Below are 23,075 nucleotides of genomic sequence, written 5' to 3' on the forward strand. Positions count from 1 at the left end.
CTATCCTATCAATTCAGAAAATTTGCTTAAACTTACATTTTATAAAGATATCTACCCTCTCTATTTTATTTTTATAAGAGAATGTAGGGTAGATTTAATAGAACGTTTGTTTTAGGTTATTTTTCGATTTGCTGGTATAGATCATATCACAAATATGGTAATGAAAGATTTTTTATGAGAAAAAAATCGAAAAAGCCCAGGGGTCTATATCGAGGGGGGGTGGGGGGGGTCCTGTCCTCAAGCACCTGTGAAAAAAACAGGTCATATTTGTATGGACGTAACGTTATCATTTGCAGCTTTGTTTTTCCCTAGTGGTAAAAAGGTTGTTTTACAAAGAAAGAGCTCTTATAACCACCATCATGTGCATTTATTTGTTACATGGCAAGTAAAATTCCATGTTGATCGAATCTTAAGTGTGATGAACATTATAATAATGAGTGGAAGTTGTGACTCGGAATTTCCTCAGTCACGCCACTTTCTACAGTGTTCTATTCTCTTGTTACAAGAAAAAGAAAACACTATTGTAATAAAAATAAGTTTCAGAATAATCTTCAAGTCGTATTTCAATGATTTCAAACAATTGTCAAAGATAATACTTACTTAAAACCTCCCAAAACAAAGGGTTGACAGAACCTCAATTTCCACGTGCCGTGGCCCTCCGCGTAACATTTGATCAAGATTACTATTTCGTCTACTTTTTTCAGTCTTTCATTAAAAGTTAATTTAAAATTAATGTTTTTTTCAAATAAATGTCACGTCACTTTTTAAAATGACTGGGTGCATTTAGAAAATTACCCTACGCTTCTGACATTTTGACGCTAACTTTCATGCTGTGCAGTAGCTATCCACGCTTCACCAATCTCTACCCAGAGTTATCGTTCCACTTATACCTCTGTCAACGTCTAAAAAGTAGTACGGAAGTGGAGGGACGTGATTTTTCTTTTTAAATGTTGTTTAAAATTGTTCACAAGAAGATTAACACATTTACATTTCTATATATGTGTATTAATGCTGCAAGTTGTTTTTCTATAAAAACTAATTATAATAAAATCATGTTGATATTTATCGGCAATACATTTTAAATTTTCCACGTTCCTAATGTCCTGTCGAGAAATAATCCCTTATAGGATAAGGTGAAAAAGCGATATCTGATTCTAATTCTCTTAAATTAATGTTTATTTAACCCGTTAAAGAAGAATATAGAAGTTTTACATTCATAATTTATGATGCAATAGTTGAACGAAAGTTTTGCCAAGAATATTGGCATTTAGACGTAGACAGAGGTGTTGTAGCGAAGTGAACGACAACTCTGGGTAGAGATTAACGCTTCACATTCATGCTCATTAGTTTTGCCAACTGTGATTGGATGGATTTATTTACCTCAGCCAATGACAATTCACGTTTTGAAAGGCTTGTTAAAATTTTGTTGACGTTTCTTTTATTTTTTCAGTGACTATAAATAAGCTATCGGCGGGAGAAACAAAAATAAAACTTGAAGAAGAGACTTTTATTTTTATTTCATTTTAGCCCAAATTAGGGTCGGCGCTCCCGTAAAACAGTAAATTAAAAAATGTTGGCCTAAAATTGTCTGTGTTTGCAATCCTCTCTTGTTTGTCTGGCATGGAACAGTTTGAGCGATTTGTTTATTCTGCATATTTTGATTGGCATTGTTAAAATGTGTAACATTGACACAAGAAGATCAATTAAAAAAAAAATGAAGTTAATCTGGAAATTTTGTCAAAATTGATATTAGGGTGGTTCAATAAGTATAATTATGCAAAAAGTCATCAAAAAAGAAGAAAAGTAATTATTATACCCCCCGCAAACGAAGTTTGGGGGGGTATATAGGAATCACCTTGTCTGTCTGTCTGTCTGTCCGTCTGTCCATCTGTCCAGCTGTCTGTCCGTCTGTCTGTGCAATTGTGTCCGGTCCATATCTTTCTTACAGAGGGACATTAGAATCTACTACTCCACACTAAGATTGCTCATAACCTAAGGGTGTGTCATGACCTTGACCAAAGGTCATTTGGGGAAGTTCAAGGTCACTGGAAGAAAAATTTCATAATTCGTGTCCGGTCCATATCTTTCTTATGGATAAACTTGGTAGGTTCTCATTTCACACAAAGATTGCCCATGACCCAAGGGTGTGTCATGACCTTGACCCAAGGTCATTTGGGGAAGTTCAAGGTCACTGGGAGAAAAATTTCAAAATTCATGTTTGACACATATCTTTTATGGATAAACTTGGTAGGTTCTCAGTTCATACAAAGATTGCCCATGACCCAAGGGTGTGTCATGACCTTAACCCAAGGTCATTTGGGGAAGTTCAAGGTCACTGGAAGAAAAATTTCATAATTCGTGTCCGGTCTCTATCTTTCTTATGGATAAACTTGGTAGGTTTTCATTTCACATAAAGATTGCCCATGCCCCAAGGGTGTGTCATGACCTTGACCCAAGGTCATTTGGAGAAGTTCAAGGTCACTGGTAGAAAAATTTAATAATTCGTGTCCGGTCCATATCTTTCTTAAGGATAAACTTGGTAGGTTTTCATTTCATACAAAGATTGCCCATGACCCAAGGGTGTGTCATGACCTTGACCCAAGGTCATTTGGGGAAGTTCAAGGTCACTGGAAGAAAAATTTCATAATTCATGTCCGGTCTATATCTTTCTTATGGATAAACTTGGTAGGTTTTCATTTCACATAAAGATTGCCCATGACCCAAGGGTGTGTCATGACCTTGACCCAAGGTCATTTGGGGAAGTTCAAGGTCACTGGAAGAAAAAATTTATAATTTGTGTTTGATACATATCTTTATTATGCAAAAACTTACTTCTGAAAAACCCAGCGGGGGGTATTTTGTCCCAATTGGACAGTTCTAGTTCTTACTAGTTTCAATCCCTCAAGGCATTCCATGTTACCCTTTACACAAGTCTAAGGTCTTTATACCCATAAATAGAAAACCTCTGCATTCTCATCTATAGAGATGTCCCAAAGACACTATATGAATATCCTTTCCCTTGATATATCTGACATTGTACAATCTTTCTTTTGGTTGTTTTCATGCTTTTTGGGAATGAGAGGTTCTCACAATGGCTGAGATCTAGTGAATATTGGTGATGGAAAAGTTCTAGGTACTTTCATTTCTTCAAAATCGTAATTAATTTCTACGAGAATATAATTATGCAGGTATAGGAAAATTACCCTTGGTCCCTGTATTTGGTTTTCCTTTGCAGGAAATCTGTTTAACTTTCCTTTGTGCAATTTGAACATGAAAGTTCAACAGATGCTATTCCTTCATTAGGATGTATGAACATGTTTTATTGGACCTCTTGAAATACATGAAAACTAATAATAAAACATATTAGGAGCTCTTAATTTTGCTAACTTACTTATATGCTGTAAAAACAAAAATTTTCATGGGGATCACATTTCCTTGATTTGTTAATTGTCTAAACAGTTTCTTAGGCATTTAATTTCATGGAATAAGAAGTTACCCCATTCAATATATTGTCATAAAAATTCCTTGTGGGATTTCATTTCGTTGATAATTATTAACTAGTAACTACAAAATAAACGAAATATAATCCCCAGTGAAATTATCTGCTTCTATAGTATTATTGCCATTCATGACGTTATATTTCAACCCTTAAGGTGATTATTTTTCCTTTATTAAGGTCTGCCCTGAAAGACCGATTCCATGAGATCTACTTCCTGCCTGACATTCCAGAGCTGGCCGACGCTAATGCTGTTCTGAAGAAATATACAGAGATAGGGCCATCTAGGTGATTCTTTACTAATTACTTAAATCTCGTTTTATACACAATAGCGTGCATTTACGTCATTAACTGTCGGGTGCCACTGATTTTATTAAAAAGTTGTTTCATTACTAAATAAGACAACAATAATAATTTTATAATTTCATTTCTTTTTACGGTATCTTTGGATTGTATTTGATGTAGTACCTGCTAATTAGATAAAATTATTTTTAATTCTACAGCCAGTCAGACTTTGGGACCAAATTAAAACACACAATAAAGGGAGTCCAGCATGAGAGTGCAGACATCAGAATCCATGCCCTGTCACAGCTCAGGACCCTGCTACAGCAGGAAAAGGTAGGGGAATACTGGGGGGATGGGATACATTAAATATTTTTACATTGAATTTCAAAAAAGAAAGCAGTATAATATGAATATGTATTCATTGCTTCATATGTTGTTTTAAATTTATGGACTTTTATACCACTCTCAGGCATCTTGAAACTGGTGACATTTAAGAGATGAAATTATTTATTCCATTGAAAAATTCTTAACTAAATTGATAATTCAGAATAGTTTTATAAGTTTTTTTTATTAATGCTTATTTAATATGTACAATGTCATAGAAAAAAAACATGCTATGAACAAAATTAGATAATTTTCATTTGGCACTTAGAAGTAAGGTTCATTGATCCTAAACAAAATATGCACTAAAAAAATCAGTATTGGAAATGACAGACAGTCACACTGTAAAGTAAGTCACAATACAAGTCTCGGTTAGATCAACACAACTTAGTTCCTATATGCACACTGTAACACGGAGTCCATACAATCACTTCGTTTGGATTTCCTGGCGAGCTCTCGAGTTAGGCTCACCATCTGTACATGACTGGTAAACTCTGGAAATTTTTTGATAAAGTAGTTAGGCACTTGTTTCCTTGTGTTGTTAGCCCGACTTCTCTTGTTTGCAAACCAAGACTTCACCTGCTGCTCCGAGATCCCAGTCCTCTTGGCCAGTTCACTTTTCACTTCGTCCGACGGATACGGATTTTCTCGGTTTGCCTCGTACCACTCGCTGAGAATCCGCCGAGCCTCTGGATGAAGCTGCTTGTAATTGTTGGGCTTCCCATCAGTTCCGTTGTCTGAGTATCTCTGACCTTTGAACTTGAATTTGATTGGATGTTGATTGCCTGTGATGGAGAGGGTGTTGTAGTTACGGACTCGCTTGTTGGCCATCCATTTCTTGATCTGCTGTTGCGTGAGTCCTGTTTGCTTGGCGAGTTGCTCCACTTCTAAGTCTGATGGATAAGGATATCGAATGTGTTCATCATACCAGGCAGACAGGATACGAGTTGAATCAGCTGTTATCTTCTTTCCTTGAGGCTTTTCTGACATTCTTGGCTGCTTTGACTCGATGTTTTCATCGTTAGGTTCAGGACACAGTTTCCTCTTGAGAGAATGTCTTCCCACAGTAACAGTCTCCATGGTAATAGAGTTGTCACTTGCTATTGATTGGTTAGTTTCTTCACTTCTGTAATCCTCTTTCACAAAGTCTGTACTTCTTTTGAAGATATTCCCACCATTAAAAATATGTGTATGTGTGTTAATGTCAAATGGTTGTAAAACACAATTCTTTTTTGATTGAATTATTGCACTTAACTTGGAGTCCTCACTACACTTGCCAGCATCAGAATGGTGATCACTTCCATCAGAGACACAGGAACTTGCGTCATCCTCACATATCCCAGAATCCCCTAGCATGGTCTTTGTCCTGAAAAAACTTAAATCTGTTTCCTCATCAGTCACAATCTCTCTGCTCAGGTCAACTTCCAAACATTCAGGTGAACTGACTACCTCTGGGATGGAATCTGGAGTATCGGGTCTTTTAACACAAGAATCGTTCTGTTTACCGGCAGCGAATGCTAACTGTCTGGCTACCTGTCCACTAGATTTGTGAGGGAAGGCCATGCTGACAACACCCTTGTCTGTTGTTAAGAGTGGCTTGCTGATGACATTGTTTGAGGTCACGTGAGGCAGATTCTTTTTATGTTGGACTTGCTGTAAAATGACTTCATACTGTTGAATGAGATCTAGACGTTTCACATCATGGTGATGATTGACGGCTTTCCGGTGTTGGTCGGAGATTCCTGCTGCACACAGTGCCTGGTATCGCGACACCTCGATCTGTCCCACCTCACCGCTGTAGGTCGACTCCAGATTAAGTCCCTCTGATCGTAAAGATTCAATGGCGCGTAGCTCCAAGAATTTCTCCTGTAGCTTCATGTGTCTGGGAAACACATCACAGTGTTCTGATTTCACAGTTGTATTGTTCTGACTGGAGTCAATGAGATTAGTCGGTACCTGCATGTGTAAGCACTCCTGAGCCAGTAGATTCTGTAGATCTCTGAACATGGGGTTCTTCTGTAGGCGTTTGAGGTAAGCGTGGTGGTGATGTGATTCAGCGGGGGGCATCTGTGACGGTGGCGACATGAGAAACGGAGACAGAGGCACCGGGGGGATGGGGGAGGTGAAGGGGGACAGTGTGGGGGTGATGGAGGGAGGGGAGAATATCTCCAGGTCCCCCAATCTGGTACCCACAGGGCCATGTCTCTGGGTGGTGCTGGCACTGGGTGGGGGAGAGAAGAGGCTGAGGCCATTCCTCAAGGAAATGTGGTGGTCCATTCCATCCATCAGAGAGGAAAACATCATCTTTGATTTTGTTATTTTGTTTCACAGTGTCTTAAAATTTTTGAAGTTTGTATATTACATGATATCACTCAAAATTCCAAAAATAAACCAAAAGTATTGTTCAGGCCTCGCATAAATGTATAACTTTTTCCACTTTGAAGCAGAATCTCTGAGTAAATGTCTTAAAGCAGCACATAAAGGTCCACTTATATTGAAAAGAAAGCTCACTATGAAGTTGTGTTGTTGAGTTCTAGTTATGAAATGATGTTCCATAGTTTGATATTTGCAGTTTTTATTTGAAATGTTTAAAATCACACATTAAGAACATATGAGGAGTAGCTCAGTATATTTACACCTCTGTGTCACCAGAGACAGGTAGAGGAGTGGAGAGGTGTGTAAATCTATTGTCTTTGGCGGGGAAGTTGTGTTTTCTTAGGCACATCAAAAGACATTAACTGTAATGGGGCAGTGTTTATGCAGACTCCAACAGAAGGTCTCTCAATGACAAGGAGGAGATTGCAGTCCAAACACCCAGTAGAAGGTACAGATGGGCAGGTACAGCAAGGCTTTGATGTTTACCTGTTTATCTAAACAGGTGTGATAATTAGCCTCCACACACTGGTAGAGCTAGCTAATTGTTCTAACTACACCCCATTATCTATTGACTGGATGATTGCTGTACAATAATTAGATAAGGACAGATTATTGGGACATTAGAGGGCTGGATTAGACAGCTTGTGGATATAATACAGGATTGTCCCCCCCTGATGAGTTGTCTCTGTCACTGGTTTCCTTACTGTCCAGTGTTTCCCAGCCACTGTCAGTTAATATAGAAGCTTGTATATGTACTAACAGCTGCCCCCTGCTCTCTAAATTATTAAAGTAATAATAACTATTACTTCACATTGAATTTGTAGAGTTTATACTTTTAAAATGTTTTTACAGTGTGAGTGAAAGTTAGGTTTATATATAATTTGTTATTTTATAGTTTAAAAAATATTAGAATAAAGCTGGTGGATTTTCTGTTCATAAAATCTGTAAACATCTCAGTGGAATATCTGAAATGAAAGCATATTTTTTTTTCTCTTTTTTTTTAAAAACAAAATATATATATATACTGGGATATGAAATTAATTGTTTTGGAATTATTTGTATAAAAATATGAAAAATTGAGTTCTAAATATTTTTTAATTCTTAAAAAACTTTTAGAACTAAGAGATTTAAGAAAATATTTTGGGAAAAAATATTTAAAATTTATTTATTTATTTATTTATTTATTTATTTATTTATTTATTTATTTATTTATTTATTTATTTATTTATTTCATTTATTTCATTCATTCATTCATTCATTCATTCATTCATTCATTCATTCATTCTAATTCATTCATTCATTCAATTCATTGAATATATTCAGTTTTCATTCAGTTTCTGAAATTCAGGAACTGATGAGTTGTCTATATTTGTTATCAGGATGTGCTGTACGACTACATCATTGGCAATAAAAAAATTACAATAATTATAGTCTTCTGTTAATCCTATTTAATGCAATATAATTCAACTGATAGACAATGAAATTTAATTCTTAATTTAGTTTTCATTACAATTACTAACTAAAATTTCAAGCACAAACTACTTCAAAGTTTAATTGGTAGATTTTAAATGTATTACATTTTACATGTGTAAAGAATGTTTGTAGAATAAATAAATGATTATTTTCAATGATTGTTTTCTTTTTTCTATAGTTGTTGAAGAGCTGTCGGGATTCTAATGTTAAAGCCCAGGGACTGATTGCTGAGTGTATTGGTGAACTGGGGGCTATAGACCCGGGAAGGTAGTTTTTTTGTTTATCATAAAAATGGGTCTATGACAGGTGACCGACAGACAACTCACCGAACAACAACTCGCTGACACTTTTTTCACCGACGCTATAAAACTTGCCAATGCGACAACTCATCGAAAGACAGGTAACCGACAGAAAAGTCATGGATAGAATATAATACACCGACACTCACCGACATCATTTATAAAATTAAGAAAAAATCAAGTATGTGAATGTACCTTTCTTTATTCATATTTTTTTTACATATTAAATTTGATAATTGAAGTTGTGTGCCAACCCCTCTAAGTACGGAATAAAGGAATCCTTTAATTTGTCCTTTCAACGCAATCCTTTATTACAGTCAAAATTCCTTTTTGCTTCTTTTTTTTCCATCAAATCGTATACTTAACCCGTAATAACCGACCTTCTCACCATTTTACTCCGTGCTTGTTCCGATTTAAGAGACGCAATGAATTTGAATATATCGGGATGTGCTCATAACACAGAAAACATTGCTTTTTATACAACTTTAATTATCTGAACACTTAACACATCAACATAAGGTAAAAACCATTGTCAGTGAATTTCTACTCACCGACAATATTGTTGGTGAATTGTCCATTCTGTGAATTTGCACGCGTCGGTGACTTTCACTTTTGTAGGTCAACTGTCTGTCGTGAGTTGTCCGGCACTGCATAAGAATTCCTTCTTTCATTGTAAAACTCTTCAATAAACAATATTTTGTGCTCATGCATTTTGTAATTTCTAATGGGTATGCCAAGGCCTAACAGTCAGTACAATTAATTGATTCTAAGGGATTTAATGTAAATGTAATTGTTTTTAAACCAAGTTCATTTATTTTTTCAAGTTCATTTATTTCACTCACACCAACATCAGTGGTACATGAGGTACAATATATAAATTAGTCGTCATAATTGTAAGAAAAATAATAAATATAATTATGATACAATAGCATAAATAAGAGGCATAACATATGTGCAAAGTATAGCAATAAACATACAATGAAAAAAGAATAAAAATAATAGAAAAGAGGATATGGTAACATTTAACTTATGGAGGACAGACGAACTACCACAGTAAATACAATTAATTCTATACAATTTCTAGTCATATTGTATAAGCTTGATATACAGATTTGCTACAATGAATCAACAATTTGACATGTAACTTCACAAATGGAATAAATAGAATAATTAAAATAAACAATTAATTGGTTGAATAACTGTTACAATAATTTTTGTACTTCTGTATCACAGGTTAGAGTTTATGACCAACAACCCTAAAGAAGAGAGAGCTAAGTTCCACAGTGGTATCGGGGACGACAGTTTTGCCGTGGGTCTGATAAACGAAGTGGTCAAGGCTTTCCTGGCCGCTCAAGAGAGTCGTATACAGGTACAGGAATCAGACAGGGAGTAGTCTCTATAACTAAGTGGTCAAGGCATTCCTGGCGAGGTCAAGGTCAGAGAGGGGTGGATGCCTTACTTTACTTGCTTATTTATATCCTACTTGTTATTTTACTAGGACAGTGCCACTTATGCTTCTACTTAGTACTGTCATTTGATTATTTATATCCTACTTGTTATTTTGCTAGGACTGTGCTGCCTATGCCTTACAAGAACTTCTGAAGATCTACCACATCAGTGAGGCGTCGGACTCGGACAAGACCTCAGGGAGACTCTGGGACCGCTTCCCCGAGCACGCCCAGCAGATACTGGTCCCTCTCCTCTCCTCTAAGTATGGCAGGCCACCAAAAAATCTTATTATTCTGTATATCTTACAACAATGCCCCCCTGCTCTCCTCCAAGTAACAGGCACCAGGAAATCTAGACTGATAAAACTTATTATTTTGCAAGTCTTTAAACAATATTGTGTAGCTTCTCATTTATATTCAGAATTCAGTTAGAATGGTAAGAATGTTCAAGAAATAATTATATGCAGAAATGTGAATATTCACTTGTGATTTGTTCAAAATTTGATAAGGCTTTTATATTACTCTCACACTCAGGTACATAGTGAATAAGAAGAGTGACTTCTCCCAGCTGACTAAGCCTATATACTACAGCAGTGAGAGGACCAGGAAGTTTGAGGACTGGGTTCACACCTGGACTTCTTACCTGTCCTCAAAGGTGAGTAATACATACACTTCTTACCTGCCCTCAAAGGTAAGTTAAGTATATACTTATTACCTGTCCTCAAAGGTAAGCTAAGTATATACTTTTTACCTGTCATTAAGGTACAGGATATATATACTTCCTGCCTTTTCTCAAAGGTAAATATAGTACATAAATTAATTTTACATTTCCACATATCTACTGCAATTTTAAAACCTCTGAACAAATGTTGTTTAATTGATAAATGCTGTACAGTAACTTATTGCAACAGTAAAAATTCTGAATCAAACAACATGTAAACAACTGAAATTTTATGTTAAAACAATAAATGTACATGTAGTTCATTCTGGTTATCAGTTGTTAAATATTTTTTTTAAGAATTGTTAATAACATATAAGACCTCTATATACAACACAGATAATTTTACACTTTTGATCAGTGATTTTTGATGGAATATTCACAAATCTGATATGAATGATTTGAGTTAAAATTGATCTATATAGAATGTTACACTGTGTAATTGAACAGTTTTACTATTCCTTCATGGAATCCCACTCACAGTGTAGAATTGTAGAGGGACAGTGAAAATGGATTATTCACTTCATTTTCCCTCAGTAAGAATTCCAAGAATTCCCCTTCAGGACTCAGTAGATGGATCTCTTTGTTGTATGGGTCAGTAACAAGGATATTACAGAGGGAGTCATACACCACATCAGTAGGGCTGAAGTTCTCTTTCAGGTTCTATCCATGGTAAACAGACTCCATTCGACCAGAGGGAGACATAATCACTAGTTCACTTGTAGTATTACTTGTAAGGTTCACAACACAGATATCACTGTTATTGTTCTGTGTGACTCTAAATGGACATGTAAACAGTCTGGTCTGACCGTCCTCCTGGTACTCATAATTATTGATGACATCACCTGTCACTGTGATATGTCTCACCAGACGTCTGCTGAGCGAGTGTATTTTGTAAATCTGGTGCGTTGTCTCTCAAGGTGACTAGTAGTCCACCGTCCACAGACTGACAGATTCCTCCTGGTTCCAGTGGATCTGTTCTGGTGACCATAGAGACAGATCCTGATGGTGACAGACAGCGGATTGAATTGTTTCTTCCATCAGTGAAATAAACATCATGATTATCAGTCACAACCATGTCATTTGGAAAGATTTTAAATCTCTCTTCTTTCATACCTTGCTTGTTAACTTTTTCTATGTAATTTGATTTATCTCTCAATATGTAACATTTGTCTTCATTGATTGTCTCTAATACAATTATTGCTCTTTCTCCATATTGGAATGAGTTAATTTGAGATGCACAGAAATCATCTAAATCCACAGTTCTTCCAACCAAAGACTCAAGTAATTCATCATTGATTTCAGCTATAATGAACCTTGCTGTATATTCACACTTAGCTGTATGAACTTTCAATTCAGACAGCATTTTTCTCAGTTCTCTGTGGTTGTCAATCAAGCTGTAATCTCATTATCTGACATGGTGCTGTTGTTCTCCTCCATGAATTCCACATTGTCAACAATGTATGTCTTCTTCTTCTCCAACTCAGATTTCACTTGGTTCAATGGATAATTTTTGTTAACCAAATTGTCTCTCAGTATTTGTTCATGACGTTTTTTGATTTCTATCAGCCTGGTCATTATCTCATCAACATGTTTCTGTAGCTCTTTAATCTCAGAGTCACACAGTTCTTTATTTTCACTGATCTGTTTAGAAACCTTCTTAATCTTCTCATCAATGCCAGGCAGATCCTTTTCCTTGACCTTCCTCAGAAATTTAAGCAGACCTCTCCTCTTTTCGGTTGCTGTCGTGGGTAGTGTGTTCCAATCATGATCCTTATGGTCTGTTTTTGCACATTTACCACAAATAAATTTATCACAGTCCTCACATACCATATCAATCGGTAATTCATGGGATTCACACATTACAATGTGTTCTTGAGGAGAGCCCAAAGGATATTTTTTGGTGGTACTGACAGCCATGTTGGTCGTGTGTTTCCTACCTGAATGAAAAATTCAAAGATAACAAACAGTGATCAGTCTCAAGAAATGACCCATTTAATAATATGCAGATAACTGCAAAGATTGTGAAGTTGAACTTATTCAGTTGGGCACTTAAATGTGAAGTACAATGTTAACATTAAGGTGTTTTATTTTGAGACAAGATATAATCATTTTGTCAATGACCTGAAAAAAAGATGATTGAAATTCAGACATTTTACATAAATCCACCTACTTGGGGTTTAGAGTGTTTATGATTTTTCATACACTGTAAATCACTTTTTATTCACGAGAACTTTATTTTCGCGTAATTACGCGAGACGGTATGCTCGCGAAAATTTAATTCTCGCGTGTAATAGTATTCCTCAAGATTATATAGAGCAATAACCACAATTCGTGAAAATTTGTCTCGCTAATCAAGAGTCAATGACTATCTCGCTAAAATAAGGTGTCGCCAATATTAAGTGATCTACATTATTATATATCATGTATATACGATTGATGCAAAGTTTATGAAGTTTGAATAGATCCTGAACTCAGGTCAAGGGTAAGAACTGACTCTGCAGAACAAAATACAGATTCTAAATGCAGTTGATAAAATTCAAAGTACTCAATGTACTCCAAGTTAGGGTCATTAAATAAAAGATTTAAAAATAAAATATACGAAAATTAGGGTTTCAGTGAAATTTTATTTAAGGAGTAATTGTTAACTTAGTAGAGTATGCCAGGGCATCAACAATAGTTGGAAACATGGGATAATTTGCATAACAGGTGAAGCAGTTTAAACTTAGGTAAAGAAAATATACATTCTAACTTATATATATACTGCACAATGTTCCATAAAGAGAATCAATTAAATGCTATATTACTTAAAATGTAATTGTATAAACAGTCTTGTTCTTCACTCTAAATATTATAATATTTATTTTGTCTTACTTATATGTCCAGAACTTTGATACATTGGTAGGTGAAGAATGAGAAGGCGTTTGAGGTATTCCGAGCCTGTGGGGCCCTGATCAAGCACGTGGTGGGTGTGGCCCTGTACATTCTGCCGTACGTGGTACTGGAGGTCGTAGTGGACGGGTCAGAGGAGGACAAGAAGGAGGTCAATATAAACAGTGTAAAAAAAAAAATAGGGGACGTAGACTTTAATAGAGAGTGGGGGGGGGGTCAGTTTTCATTACATGGATCTTGCATACATGCATCTTGGATAATGGGATATATGTTTTTGAATCGAGATCGAAGTTGACATGTTTGTAAAAAAAAATATATCGGTAATAATGGAAGAATACTTTTGCTTAAAGAATAAATTTGTCATTGGGAACTGTAATTAATTTTTTTCCAGATAAGTGAAGAAATCAAGGAAGTCTTGAACCGGACCAGAAAAACGGACAACAAGGACCGCCCGATCTCACATTCCCATCATCTGAGTGCCCAGACAGTGTTCTCTGTACTGGATTATCTGGTCAAGTGGAAGAGATTCCAGGCTCAGAGGGCACCTGTCAGCTACCCTGGAAGAGGTAAGCACCTCTCACCTAACCATAAAATGGTAACCCATTCTTAAAAATATAAGCACTTGTCTGCTACCTAGGGAAATTGAGCACAATGCACACTCAGATAAAGATAGCACCTGTCAGCTTCTCATTGAAAGGTAGCAGTACTAGCACCTGTAGGCTATCCTGGAAAAGGTGAGTACCTGTCAGCTACCTGGCAAAAAGTTAGGAAGTAAATGTACCTATCACTCAACAAAAAAAGGGAATGGATAAAAAGGTACTTGTCAGATGAACAAGGAAAGGTTACTAGATAATGGTAAGCATCAGTCACCTTCACAGGAAAAGGTAGAACCTGTCAGCTACTGAGGGAAAGGTAAAAAAAAATGTCAGCTTCCAAAATGTTTTTTACATACACATGAAAGATCTGTAAATGTCTTCAAACTTTGCCTACATACATATTCTAACCACAAATTTCCAGTGCACATACTGTGCTTTGACCATAATACAGTGTGATACCCATTACAGAGAAGCCCAGTTACCTGACAGAGCCCCGCTATGTGGCGGTGACCCGATTCCTGGAGACCACCCCCCAGGACCTGCTGGCGGATGCCTGTCATTCCTGTAAGGCCTACACTAGAGCACTGATGCACCTAGAACAGCTCCTGTCCAGCAAGGGGCAAAACATACAGGATCATCTAGACTTCATGCAGGTACATACAGTGATAATTATCATAGTATTATAAAAGATAATCAGTTGCTGAAGTGATTAAAGGTTGAACAATAATATCGATCTTTGCTCTACACTGTGTATTCTTCATACTAAAATTGTTGAACTTTGGGTAGAAGTTTAAACTAAATATAAATGGTGTCATTGATATTTATTATTAACATATTTATACTAGTTTACTTCTGGGCAAATTCCTTTAGACTGGTAAATAGAATCACCAATACATCTAATAAGAACAGGTCTGATTTTATCAAAGTTTAGCTAAAGACTGATAATTATTATATACAGGGCCTACACAGTCACTCATCTTTCAAATGTACAAAAAATTCAAAAGCCCCTGCTTCCCAAGAATGAAGTTATTTCATCTTGAGAAAAAATAAAAGTCTGTGTGTATTAAGAAAAAGTCCAAGTGAAGAGGGGAAACACAGGAGTTATCTTTCCATGACCATGTTTTAATGTGAATCTCAAATACTGATATGGAACTTACAAAGTTTACAGAGGAGAGGGTGAAGGGGAAATATCTAATGGCTATGCAAAGAACGATTCCAATTAATTTTTTTTTCAGAAAATTTTGTTAGATAAATTGAAATTCAGTTATAGAACACCTGATATTGTGTATTACAGAAACTGTATGTAGACATGGATGAGCCGGATGGTGTGTATGGTGTGGCCTCTATCAGACAGGCCCAGCCCACCGTCATGGAAGAAATTCTGGCTCACGAAAGTCTGGGTAAACTCAAACATCAGTCATTTATATATTCTAAGACTCATCAATGATTGCTAACAGTACAGTTCTTAGTGTGCCTCTATGTGTTGTAATAATTTTATTAAAATTTTAATGCAGTAAAGTAATTGTTTACAGGTCAGCACCACGACTCTCAGGCCTGTTATGAGAAAGCAATCCAAAGTGAGGCTGATGATGTCACGTATCACCAGGGACTCCTCAAGAGTCTGCTAGAAATAGGTCAGGAAACCCAGGCCCTGCTACATGCCACAGGGGCCATTACTGAAAGGTCAGTAAATAACATCAAATCTGCCAACTTGATGCTATAAATAATATCAAAATTGGCAAACATGATTCCAATGATACATGCTCCTTCAAATTGGCAAAAATAATACTGTAAATAACTTCAAAATGGCAAAACATTATGCTGTTAATAACATTAAATTGGCAAAAATGATTCTAAATGCAAAAAATAGGAATAATATACTGAAAGTGGTAAATGCTAAATGTACAAAATGCAGAAAATAGGAATAATGTACTGAAAGTGATGTTGAACTTGTATGTCAGCAGTGTTGTGTTTCTTACAGAAGGGAATGGGGCCCTCAGTTGAGCAGTTATATGGTGGAAGCAGCCTGGAAACTCGGAGACTGGCATAAACTGGAGACCTTCTTAGAATCTGTAAGTTGCGGTGATCATGGTCTATTCATTGTTTTTAAACATTTGTAGGGTTCATACATAAGTGCTGAAGTAAAGCCAAAAAATATTGAAGTGAACAGGTGCTCTCCAGTATAAAACTTAGAAGAAAAATTAGCAGGTTTTGAAAGTGATTCTTAGAGATGTTTTTTTTTTAATTTTTTTAGAATAAAAGCACCAGAGGTTGGCCATTTGGAATTGGCAGAATTCTGATTGCTGCAAAGAATAAAGTATGTCAAAATTTATTGTAATTTGAATTAAAAGCATTATTTTTTTCTGATTGAAAATGCAGTGGGCAGTTTTAATATTTTTTTGTTGTATTAATGTGTTAACCAGAAGGAGGGTCAGTTCTTTGAGCAGCTGAACACCGTCCGATGTGAACAGATAGGTCCCCTGTCAGCGGCCAGCATGGAGAGTGGCTCCTACCTCAGGGGCTATGAATATATTGTCAGGTAAGAACAGAAATTATAGCTGGACTAGCTTACCCTACAAATATATTGTCAGATGAGAACATAAATAACTGGACTAGCTTACTGCTACGAATATATCGTCAGGTAATGGTTGAACTTGCTTACTGCAACAAATGTATTGTCAGGTAATCGGATTTGATCTGATTTCAAAGATGAGTAGAACTGTGGTCTTAAAGACAGAAAAATCTCAAATTTGCTTCTTTAGGCTTCAGAGATTTTACATTTATAAAAGTATTAAAATGCACAATATGTCTACAAAGGCTCAAGGACAAAGTAAAACTAAAGCTTTTAGATAAAAAAAAAATTCAATGTCATTTCATGTTTCAGGTTACACATGTTAAATGAAATAGAGGAGAACTGTCGGGTTTTACTTGGAATCAGAAATAACCCGGACGATGATTCTGAGAGGAAATCCACCATGGACCAGCTTCTACAACAGTGGGAGACCAGATTTGAGACAGTTCAGGTCAGGAATTTGCTTATAATCATTTCTCTTTAATGATCGAACTTTAGCATCTATTATGCCTAATTCTACATGAGTAAAATCCTGCATGTGTATAATTACATGTACTCAAGCTGTTAAACGGTCTTGTTATGATTGCTATGATTGAATTGGTAAGTTGAATTTTTTTGAAAAGAAATTGTATAATGCAATTATTTTTTAGAAGGTACTGTGTTTCTTTATACACCCATCAAGCAATGTTTATTTTCTTGCAGTGTTCATTCAGGACCCAGGAGCCCCTCCTGACCCTCAGAAGGACTCTGTTTACCCTGGTCCAGAGACTGACCGACCTTGACCTAGATCAGGAAATAGGTCGCTGGTGGCTCTCCAGTGCGCGTATAGCAAGAAAGTAGGCCAATCTTCTATATAAATTTGTGAGATATAAAAGTAATGAACCTGGATGAAAAATTGTCTGTCCTTGGAATGTGAGCTTTGTTCCTTGCGTAAATAAAATACACAATGAAATAAACATGTTTTATGTTGCATGTATTTCAGAGAAATGTTATATTGTACACATGTAATGTTTTGAAGATTTATGCTATTGGAAATCATATATCTTAGAAGGGGATTAATTTAAAATAATAACTTATAACTATATATTCTGTATATTTATATTTTAATCAATGCCCATTTTATTCCAAAAAATGAAACTGAAAGATTACAGTTTCATAAAAATACTAATTATATAACATTTACAAAGATCAATAATTCTACATTAAGTACACAGATATTTAATAGCATTAACAGTCCCATCACTTTGGCCCACCCACAGTTTTCCCTTCCCAAAGTAGCCCAGCGATGAGGGCTGGTTATTACACTGATAAATTGTCCTCAGTAATAACCCATCAGGATTTAATAAAAGTAAAAGTTTACTGACGGCATCGGCCACAACAATCTGGTTCTCAGAGTCAAAGGTCATGTCTTGGGGTTCAAACGAGCTGTTGACCTTGGGAGGGTAGGTGAATTTCAGAGTTCCATAGTCGGTGAAGACAAGGACGTTTCCTTGTCGCCATGACGTCCAGTTGACGACTCCAATGTCTCCGTTGTATTGACTGATGCGGACCTTGTAAGGGGAGACAAATAGTGGTTTGACTCCGCCTGTGATTGTTCTATTAATGCCCTCTATTGTCTGAATTATCTCCCCTTCACTGGAATATTTACGAAGGAGTCTTTTACTGGACGATGTCACATTAAAATCCCAGGCATCCACTAATGCCACCACGATACAGTCTGTGTCAAAATGGACACTGATTCCATGTGGATGTAGATCTTCCGTAAGAATGAACTTACGAATCATTCCGTCAGAGGAGAATGTTTTAATACAGAATAAATCGGGACAGGTTATGAGGACGACTCCATCTGACGTAATGGCGATATCACTTTTCTTTGTGTTGGCTGTCAGAGATCGTAACACTCTCCCCGTCTCCTTGACAAGTTTGAGATCTTTCCCTAATTCATCACATAGAAAAGCTCGGTCTTCTTTAAATGGACAGATGCTGGTAATGCCTTTTTCAGAAACCTTAAATTCACCCAAGTCTTCAACATCATTTTGAAGCTGATTGAGAATGCAGGCTGAGGCGGGTTCCACATCTTCGTAGACGTTTTCCTGGTTTAATTTCTTCCCCTCCATCTCCAGTTTCCCGAACATCTCCCCCATATTCTCCTTCCTGAGCTCCCCGGCCGTAAACTTGTAGTACTCCGTATCGACCTGAAGGTCACGGCTGTTATTGTGACTGTCGACGGCGTCGTTGATGTTGTTGTACAGGCTGAGAATACTGTGGACGTTTGTTTTCTGGAGCTCGGCTTTGGCCTGTTTGAGGAAGCTCGCCAGCTGGGACTGTTGTTTCTTAGCCTTGTTCTGGGCTTTGGTTATTTTGTCCATGTTGGTTTTCTTGGATTCTTTTATGGCTTTTGACATCTCCTGAACCAGTCTGTCTATCTCATTTTTCAGTTCTTTTCCTGTAAAATATGTTGTCATTTTGTGTGTATTCATTTGATCAATCATTTAACATTAACTCCTTTACTTAGAGAATAATATAACTTTTTCAGGCAGAAATTTACTTGAAAGACATTTTTAAGGTCACAGAATTTTTGACAAACATTAGCAACCCAGCCTACCCTTACTTAGAGTAACTTAATTAACTTTCTCGGACAGAAATTTACTCCAAATAAGATTTTTTTTCAGTCATAGAATTTTTCTCTCACAAAAAATTACATCAATTGTAATATAAAGTTCGACATCTGTCTCTAAAGATTTTGGAAATAATATCAATACTTAGCCTCTGTCCCTCTAATACTCTAATTTTCTCTCATTAGTTTTGGAACCCCTCTGTCTTTAAAAGTATTAAGAGCTTAAGACTTACCTCTGTTTTGGAGGGCTATCAGAAGTCCCTCAGATTTCAGGTTACAGATCTGCTCTTGTTGAGTCAGTACCTGTATTTCTTCTTGGTACTTATTTAGGTTTTCTTCCCCCACCTTCTCACTGATGAAAAGTTTCTGTTTGTAATCGACCAGGGCTAGGTCATTGTCGAGATATTCGTGACCTCGATGTACGCTGTTCATACATGTCGTACACACGCTGACCTCGCACTTGACGCATACAGCTACGTATTTCTCATCACGATGGAGGCTGCACCCGTCAGAGTTACGGAAAAATATGGACATCTCTCACATCCAAGTTTGTCCTCACAAGAAAACTGATATTAAACAAAATGAACTATTTCTTCCAAGTCCAGTGGGAAAATATACCATCTCTTTTATGTGCAAAAGCTGAACTCAAATGCTTCTTGTCCACCAAAGGGGAAAAATAGTTGCTCCTGTCAATAGATAAATAAACAAGCGTGTATTGTTTCCGTCAGCTGATTAGAGCCTCTGTGTACACACTCCCGTATTTAAATAAAAGTCAACTGAAACAATGGACCAGGAAGTGTATATATATATATAAAACCTAAGTATTCCAGGTGTAATCTCTGACATCGCCGTGTACCTGTAAATTATCAGATGGTGTACAGGTGAATTATCAGTGGTACAGGTATGCAGATGTCCCACATTGTACACTGGGCCCTAACTGTAGTAAACTAACACAGTACAATATACAGTGATTTGCACGGTTAATTTTCTTCCCCCTCACTTAGGAAACCCGTTCAGATGAGGAAATAGGAGTACCTGTAGACGATAGGCTCTAGATGGTTTCCTCTTCAGGTCCTTCAAGTGGTTCGCGTAAAAAGAATCAGGGATTTCTTCCTGATGTTGTTTTATGAGTAATATGACAAATATTTTGATGGTTTAGTAATAAAAAAAATAATGTTTCCACCCAAGGCAACGGAGATTGAAATGTGATGTTCTCATTTAACACAAGATGAAATTGTGGTTCAATATTGCGACCCAGCTAAAAGTGAAATCCTCCCCCACCCTGCTCAAAATGCCACCCCCACCCAGCCACCCAGTGCAAAGTGAAATCCTCACCCACACAGCTTAAAGTGAAATCAATAGATATTTACCAAACTTGTGACTTTGATAACCATAATTTTATGAGGATAAAATGCAATAATTGTTTTATTTAAAAACTTCCCTTAAAAATATTATACATGTACTACAAGAAAACAAGTTCTTTATTCCATCTCAGAATGTGTCAAGGTCATTTGGCCTAGTGTAATCTGACAAAAATATTAGTTTCATATATTATCAAGGAATTTTAATTTGATTTATTAAAAGTAATTCGCATCATGTCAGTACTTTTGGTACATTGATTACACTACTCCCTCATTGTAAATCTATATAACTATTCATTGACAAGGTGTTTTTTAAAATACAGACACTCCAGACAGTGCCATATCTATGTAGCATCTTCTAATCGTAAATATTATACGTTTCTTTCAGGGCTGGATACCTCCAGACTGCCTACAGTTTCCTGTTACAGGCCGCTGATTACAACTTACCCGAGTTTGTCTTGGAGAAGGCCAAATACCTACGACATAAGGTTAATAATTTGCCCGTTGTTCCTTTTTTACCAGCACTTATTAAATGCACTGTAATAATTTCCTTTCTGCCAGGTAAGGAGTTCTAATAGGAAATTTTTATCTTGTCTCCATCAATGAGATGAATGTGGCAAATGAACTAATGAAATAATTAACCATGTTCTTTATTATGGCGAAAGTACATAAAAGTCTTCAGCTTTTTTCCATTTTAATACCTGTATATTGTTTTTTACATAAAGTATGTTTTGAAAATATAAGCTTAAACTTGCTTTTCTTTATGACTGGAAAATAGTTTCACACAAGTAATATAAGTCTTAATTGTGACAAACATTTAGGGTGAACTTGATCAAGCTCTGAAGTATCTAGAGCGTGGAATGGAATCTAATTTTGGCAGCATGCAGCAGCTGTTGGCAGACACCTCAGAAAATGCTAAAGTCAAGAGGAAACATTATGCTCAGGTATTTTAGTTGTCACAATGGTCAAATACAGCAGACAAAAGGGGAAGAATGTCCTACATTTTAAAAATTTCTATAAATAATTAGGTTTGACTATATTTAAAGGTACTTGGACACAGATTTGAAGTTAATATTTTCTCATTTTTTCTGTATAACATCACGAATTATATATTTTAATAGCATTTCACACAAAAAATTAATTAAAAATCTTATTTCGTTTAAAAGTTATTAAAACTTTAAATTTTTTGGCGGGTTTGATTGACACATCCTTGCACTTTCATAAATTTTAACTTTATTCTTGATTATTAGGAAAAGTGGCAATTTTGATGTGTTTTAATGAGAAATATTAAAACTTTTATCAAGAAAAATAATTTTATTCAGAGTAGAAATGTTAGAAAGCAAAACACCTTCACAAGTATCGTCATTCCGAACTAAGAGATGCGTGCAGAGTTTAGCAAATCGAGCACACTCGTGTTATGTACACAGTTTTTGTAAACAGGGCTCGAGTTCTGTTATTGTTTATATTTAGAATTCACCGGGTGCGTTCAATCGTCACAGTCTGCTTACCACAACTGCACGGACTGACAATATATTGTGTGTTTGTTTTTGCTTTCGAACGTGTCTACTCTGAATTTTCTGGATTATAGTATTAATATTTTTCATTTATACAAAACGAGATTACCACTTTTCCTAAGGATTAAGAATAAAATTAAATTTGTGAGAGTGCAACGATCTGTCAATCAAACCCGCCGAAAAATTTGAAATTTCAATATCTTTTAAACGAAATAAGATTTTTAATTAATTTTTGAGTGAAATGCTATTAAAATATATAAGTCGTAATATTATAGAGAAAATAATAACTTCAAATCTGTGTCCAAGTACCTTTAAAAACAGATGACATTGCAAGTTTGTAAATATTGTCAAACCTTGTTATTTCAACCTCAATGGGACTTAGAGAAAACTTCAAAATAATGAAGAGTTCAAGATATTCTGACAGGTTAAAATAAAAAAAGAAAAAAATTAGTCTTCAAACTGGCTATGAATATTCCATGGTATTCCAAATATTGACAAAAATCTGAGAGACCAAAGTCAAATGTATTTGAATTGTAATGACGTCTCTTTCACAGGCTCTCTTGCTGCAATCACGCTTCAGTGAAGAGACTTCCTGTCTGGAGAGTAACGAGATTTTGAAACTTTATCGTAAAGTCATCAACGTGAATCATGACTGGGAGGACGGCCATTTCTATATGGGGAAATACTACGACAAAATCATCACCACACTGCTGGAGGATAAACATGATAAAGAGAGACCCAACCCCTCCAAACAGTGGTGAGTGTTTACTGGTCACAGAATTTTGGTTTTAAATTGTGAAATTTAGTAAGACAATATTAAACAGATCTAACTCCAGGACATTAGAGATGGGCAAAGTATACATGGTAACATATAAGAAGCATAAAAAATAATAAGAAATTCTTACTGGTTTCAGATTTTCAGATTAATTATGTTTGATTTGGTATATAATTCATTGTACATATATCTTTTGTTTAAAGAACTTGTTTAAAATTATTTGATTTTTTAAAACAAAGGAAATCTGTTTTATCTCTGGTATTTTATATTTC

General features: G+C 35.9%; 3 protein-coding genes across 3 annotated transcripts in view; 1 reads left to right on the forward strand and 2 right to left on the reverse strand.

Moving 5' to 3' along the window:
- The window catches only part of LOC134235300 (serine/threonine-protein kinase ATR-like), a 75,706-nt gene that overhangs the window by 40,193 nt on the left and 12,438 nt on the right, over nucleotides 1-23,075 (forward strand). Inside the window, exons 8-27 of the mRNA XM_062717425.1 lie at nucleotides 3,677-3,784; nucleotides 4,000-4,114; nucleotides 7,918-7,968; nucleotides 8,190-8,278; nucleotides 9,544-9,679; nucleotides 9,879-10,021; nucleotides 10,293-10,413; nucleotides 13,382-13,519; nucleotides 13,760-13,934; nucleotides 14,433-14,617; nucleotides 15,259-15,364; nucleotides 15,497-15,647; nucleotides 15,946-16,036; nucleotides 16,219-16,281; nucleotides 16,388-16,503; nucleotides 16,849-16,987; nucleotides 17,239-17,372; nucleotides 20,903-21,002; nucleotides 21,336-21,458; nucleotides 22,583-22,785. Of these exons, the coding sequence (XP_062573409.1) occupies nucleotides 3,677-3,784; nucleotides 4,000-4,114; nucleotides 7,918-7,968; nucleotides 8,190-8,278; nucleotides 9,544-9,679; nucleotides 9,879-10,021; nucleotides 10,293-10,413; nucleotides 13,382-13,519; nucleotides 13,760-13,934; nucleotides 14,433-14,617; nucleotides 15,259-15,364; nucleotides 15,497-15,647; nucleotides 15,946-16,036; nucleotides 16,219-16,281; nucleotides 16,388-16,503; nucleotides 16,849-16,987; nucleotides 17,239-17,372; nucleotides 20,903-21,002; nucleotides 21,336-21,458; nucleotides 22,583-22,785 (2,487 nt within the window). The remainder of the gene's footprint in view (nucleotides 1-3,676; nucleotides 3,785-3,999; nucleotides 4,115-7,917; nucleotides 7,969-8,189; nucleotides 8,279-9,543; nucleotides 9,680-9,878; nucleotides 10,022-10,292; nucleotides 10,414-13,381; nucleotides 13,520-13,759; nucleotides 13,935-14,432; nucleotides 14,618-15,258; nucleotides 15,365-15,496; nucleotides 15,648-15,945; nucleotides 16,037-16,218; nucleotides 16,282-16,387; nucleotides 16,504-16,848; nucleotides 16,988-17,238; nucleotides 17,373-20,902; nucleotides 21,003-21,335; nucleotides 21,459-22,582; nucleotides 22,786-23,075) is intronic.
- LOC134235321 (uncharacterized) lies at nucleotides 4,525-6,466 on the reverse strand. The gene has a single exon (XM_062717458.1). It carries the CDS (start codon nucleotides 6,464-6,466, stop codon nucleotides 4,550-4,552), a length of 1,917 nt encoding a protein of 638 aa, XP_062573442.1. The 3' UTR covers nucleotides 4,525-4,549.
- Nucleotides 17,683-20,160, reverse strand: LOC134235341 (uncharacterized). Its single transcript, XM_062717476.1, has 2 exons — nucleotides 19,387-20,160; nucleotides 17,683-18,982 (listed from the first exon to the last, which is right to left on the reverse strand). The coding sequence occupies exons 1-2, from the start codon at nucleotides 19,685-19,687 to the stop codon at nucleotides 17,739-17,741; spliced, it is 1,545 nt and encodes a 514-aa protein (XP_062573460.1). The 5' UTR covers nucleotides 19,688-20,160; the 3' UTR covers nucleotides 17,683-17,738.

This window comes from Saccostrea cucullata, unplaced genomic scaffold (genome assembly GCF_032062105.1).
Source record: "Saccostrea cucullata isolate Sc308-1 unplaced genomic scaffold, CSIRO_AGI_Scuc_v1 ctg601, whole genome shotgun sequence".
Classification (NCBI taxonomy): Eukaryota; Metazoa; Mollusca; class Bivalvia; order Ostreida; family Ostreidae; genus Saccostrea; species Saccostrea cuccullata.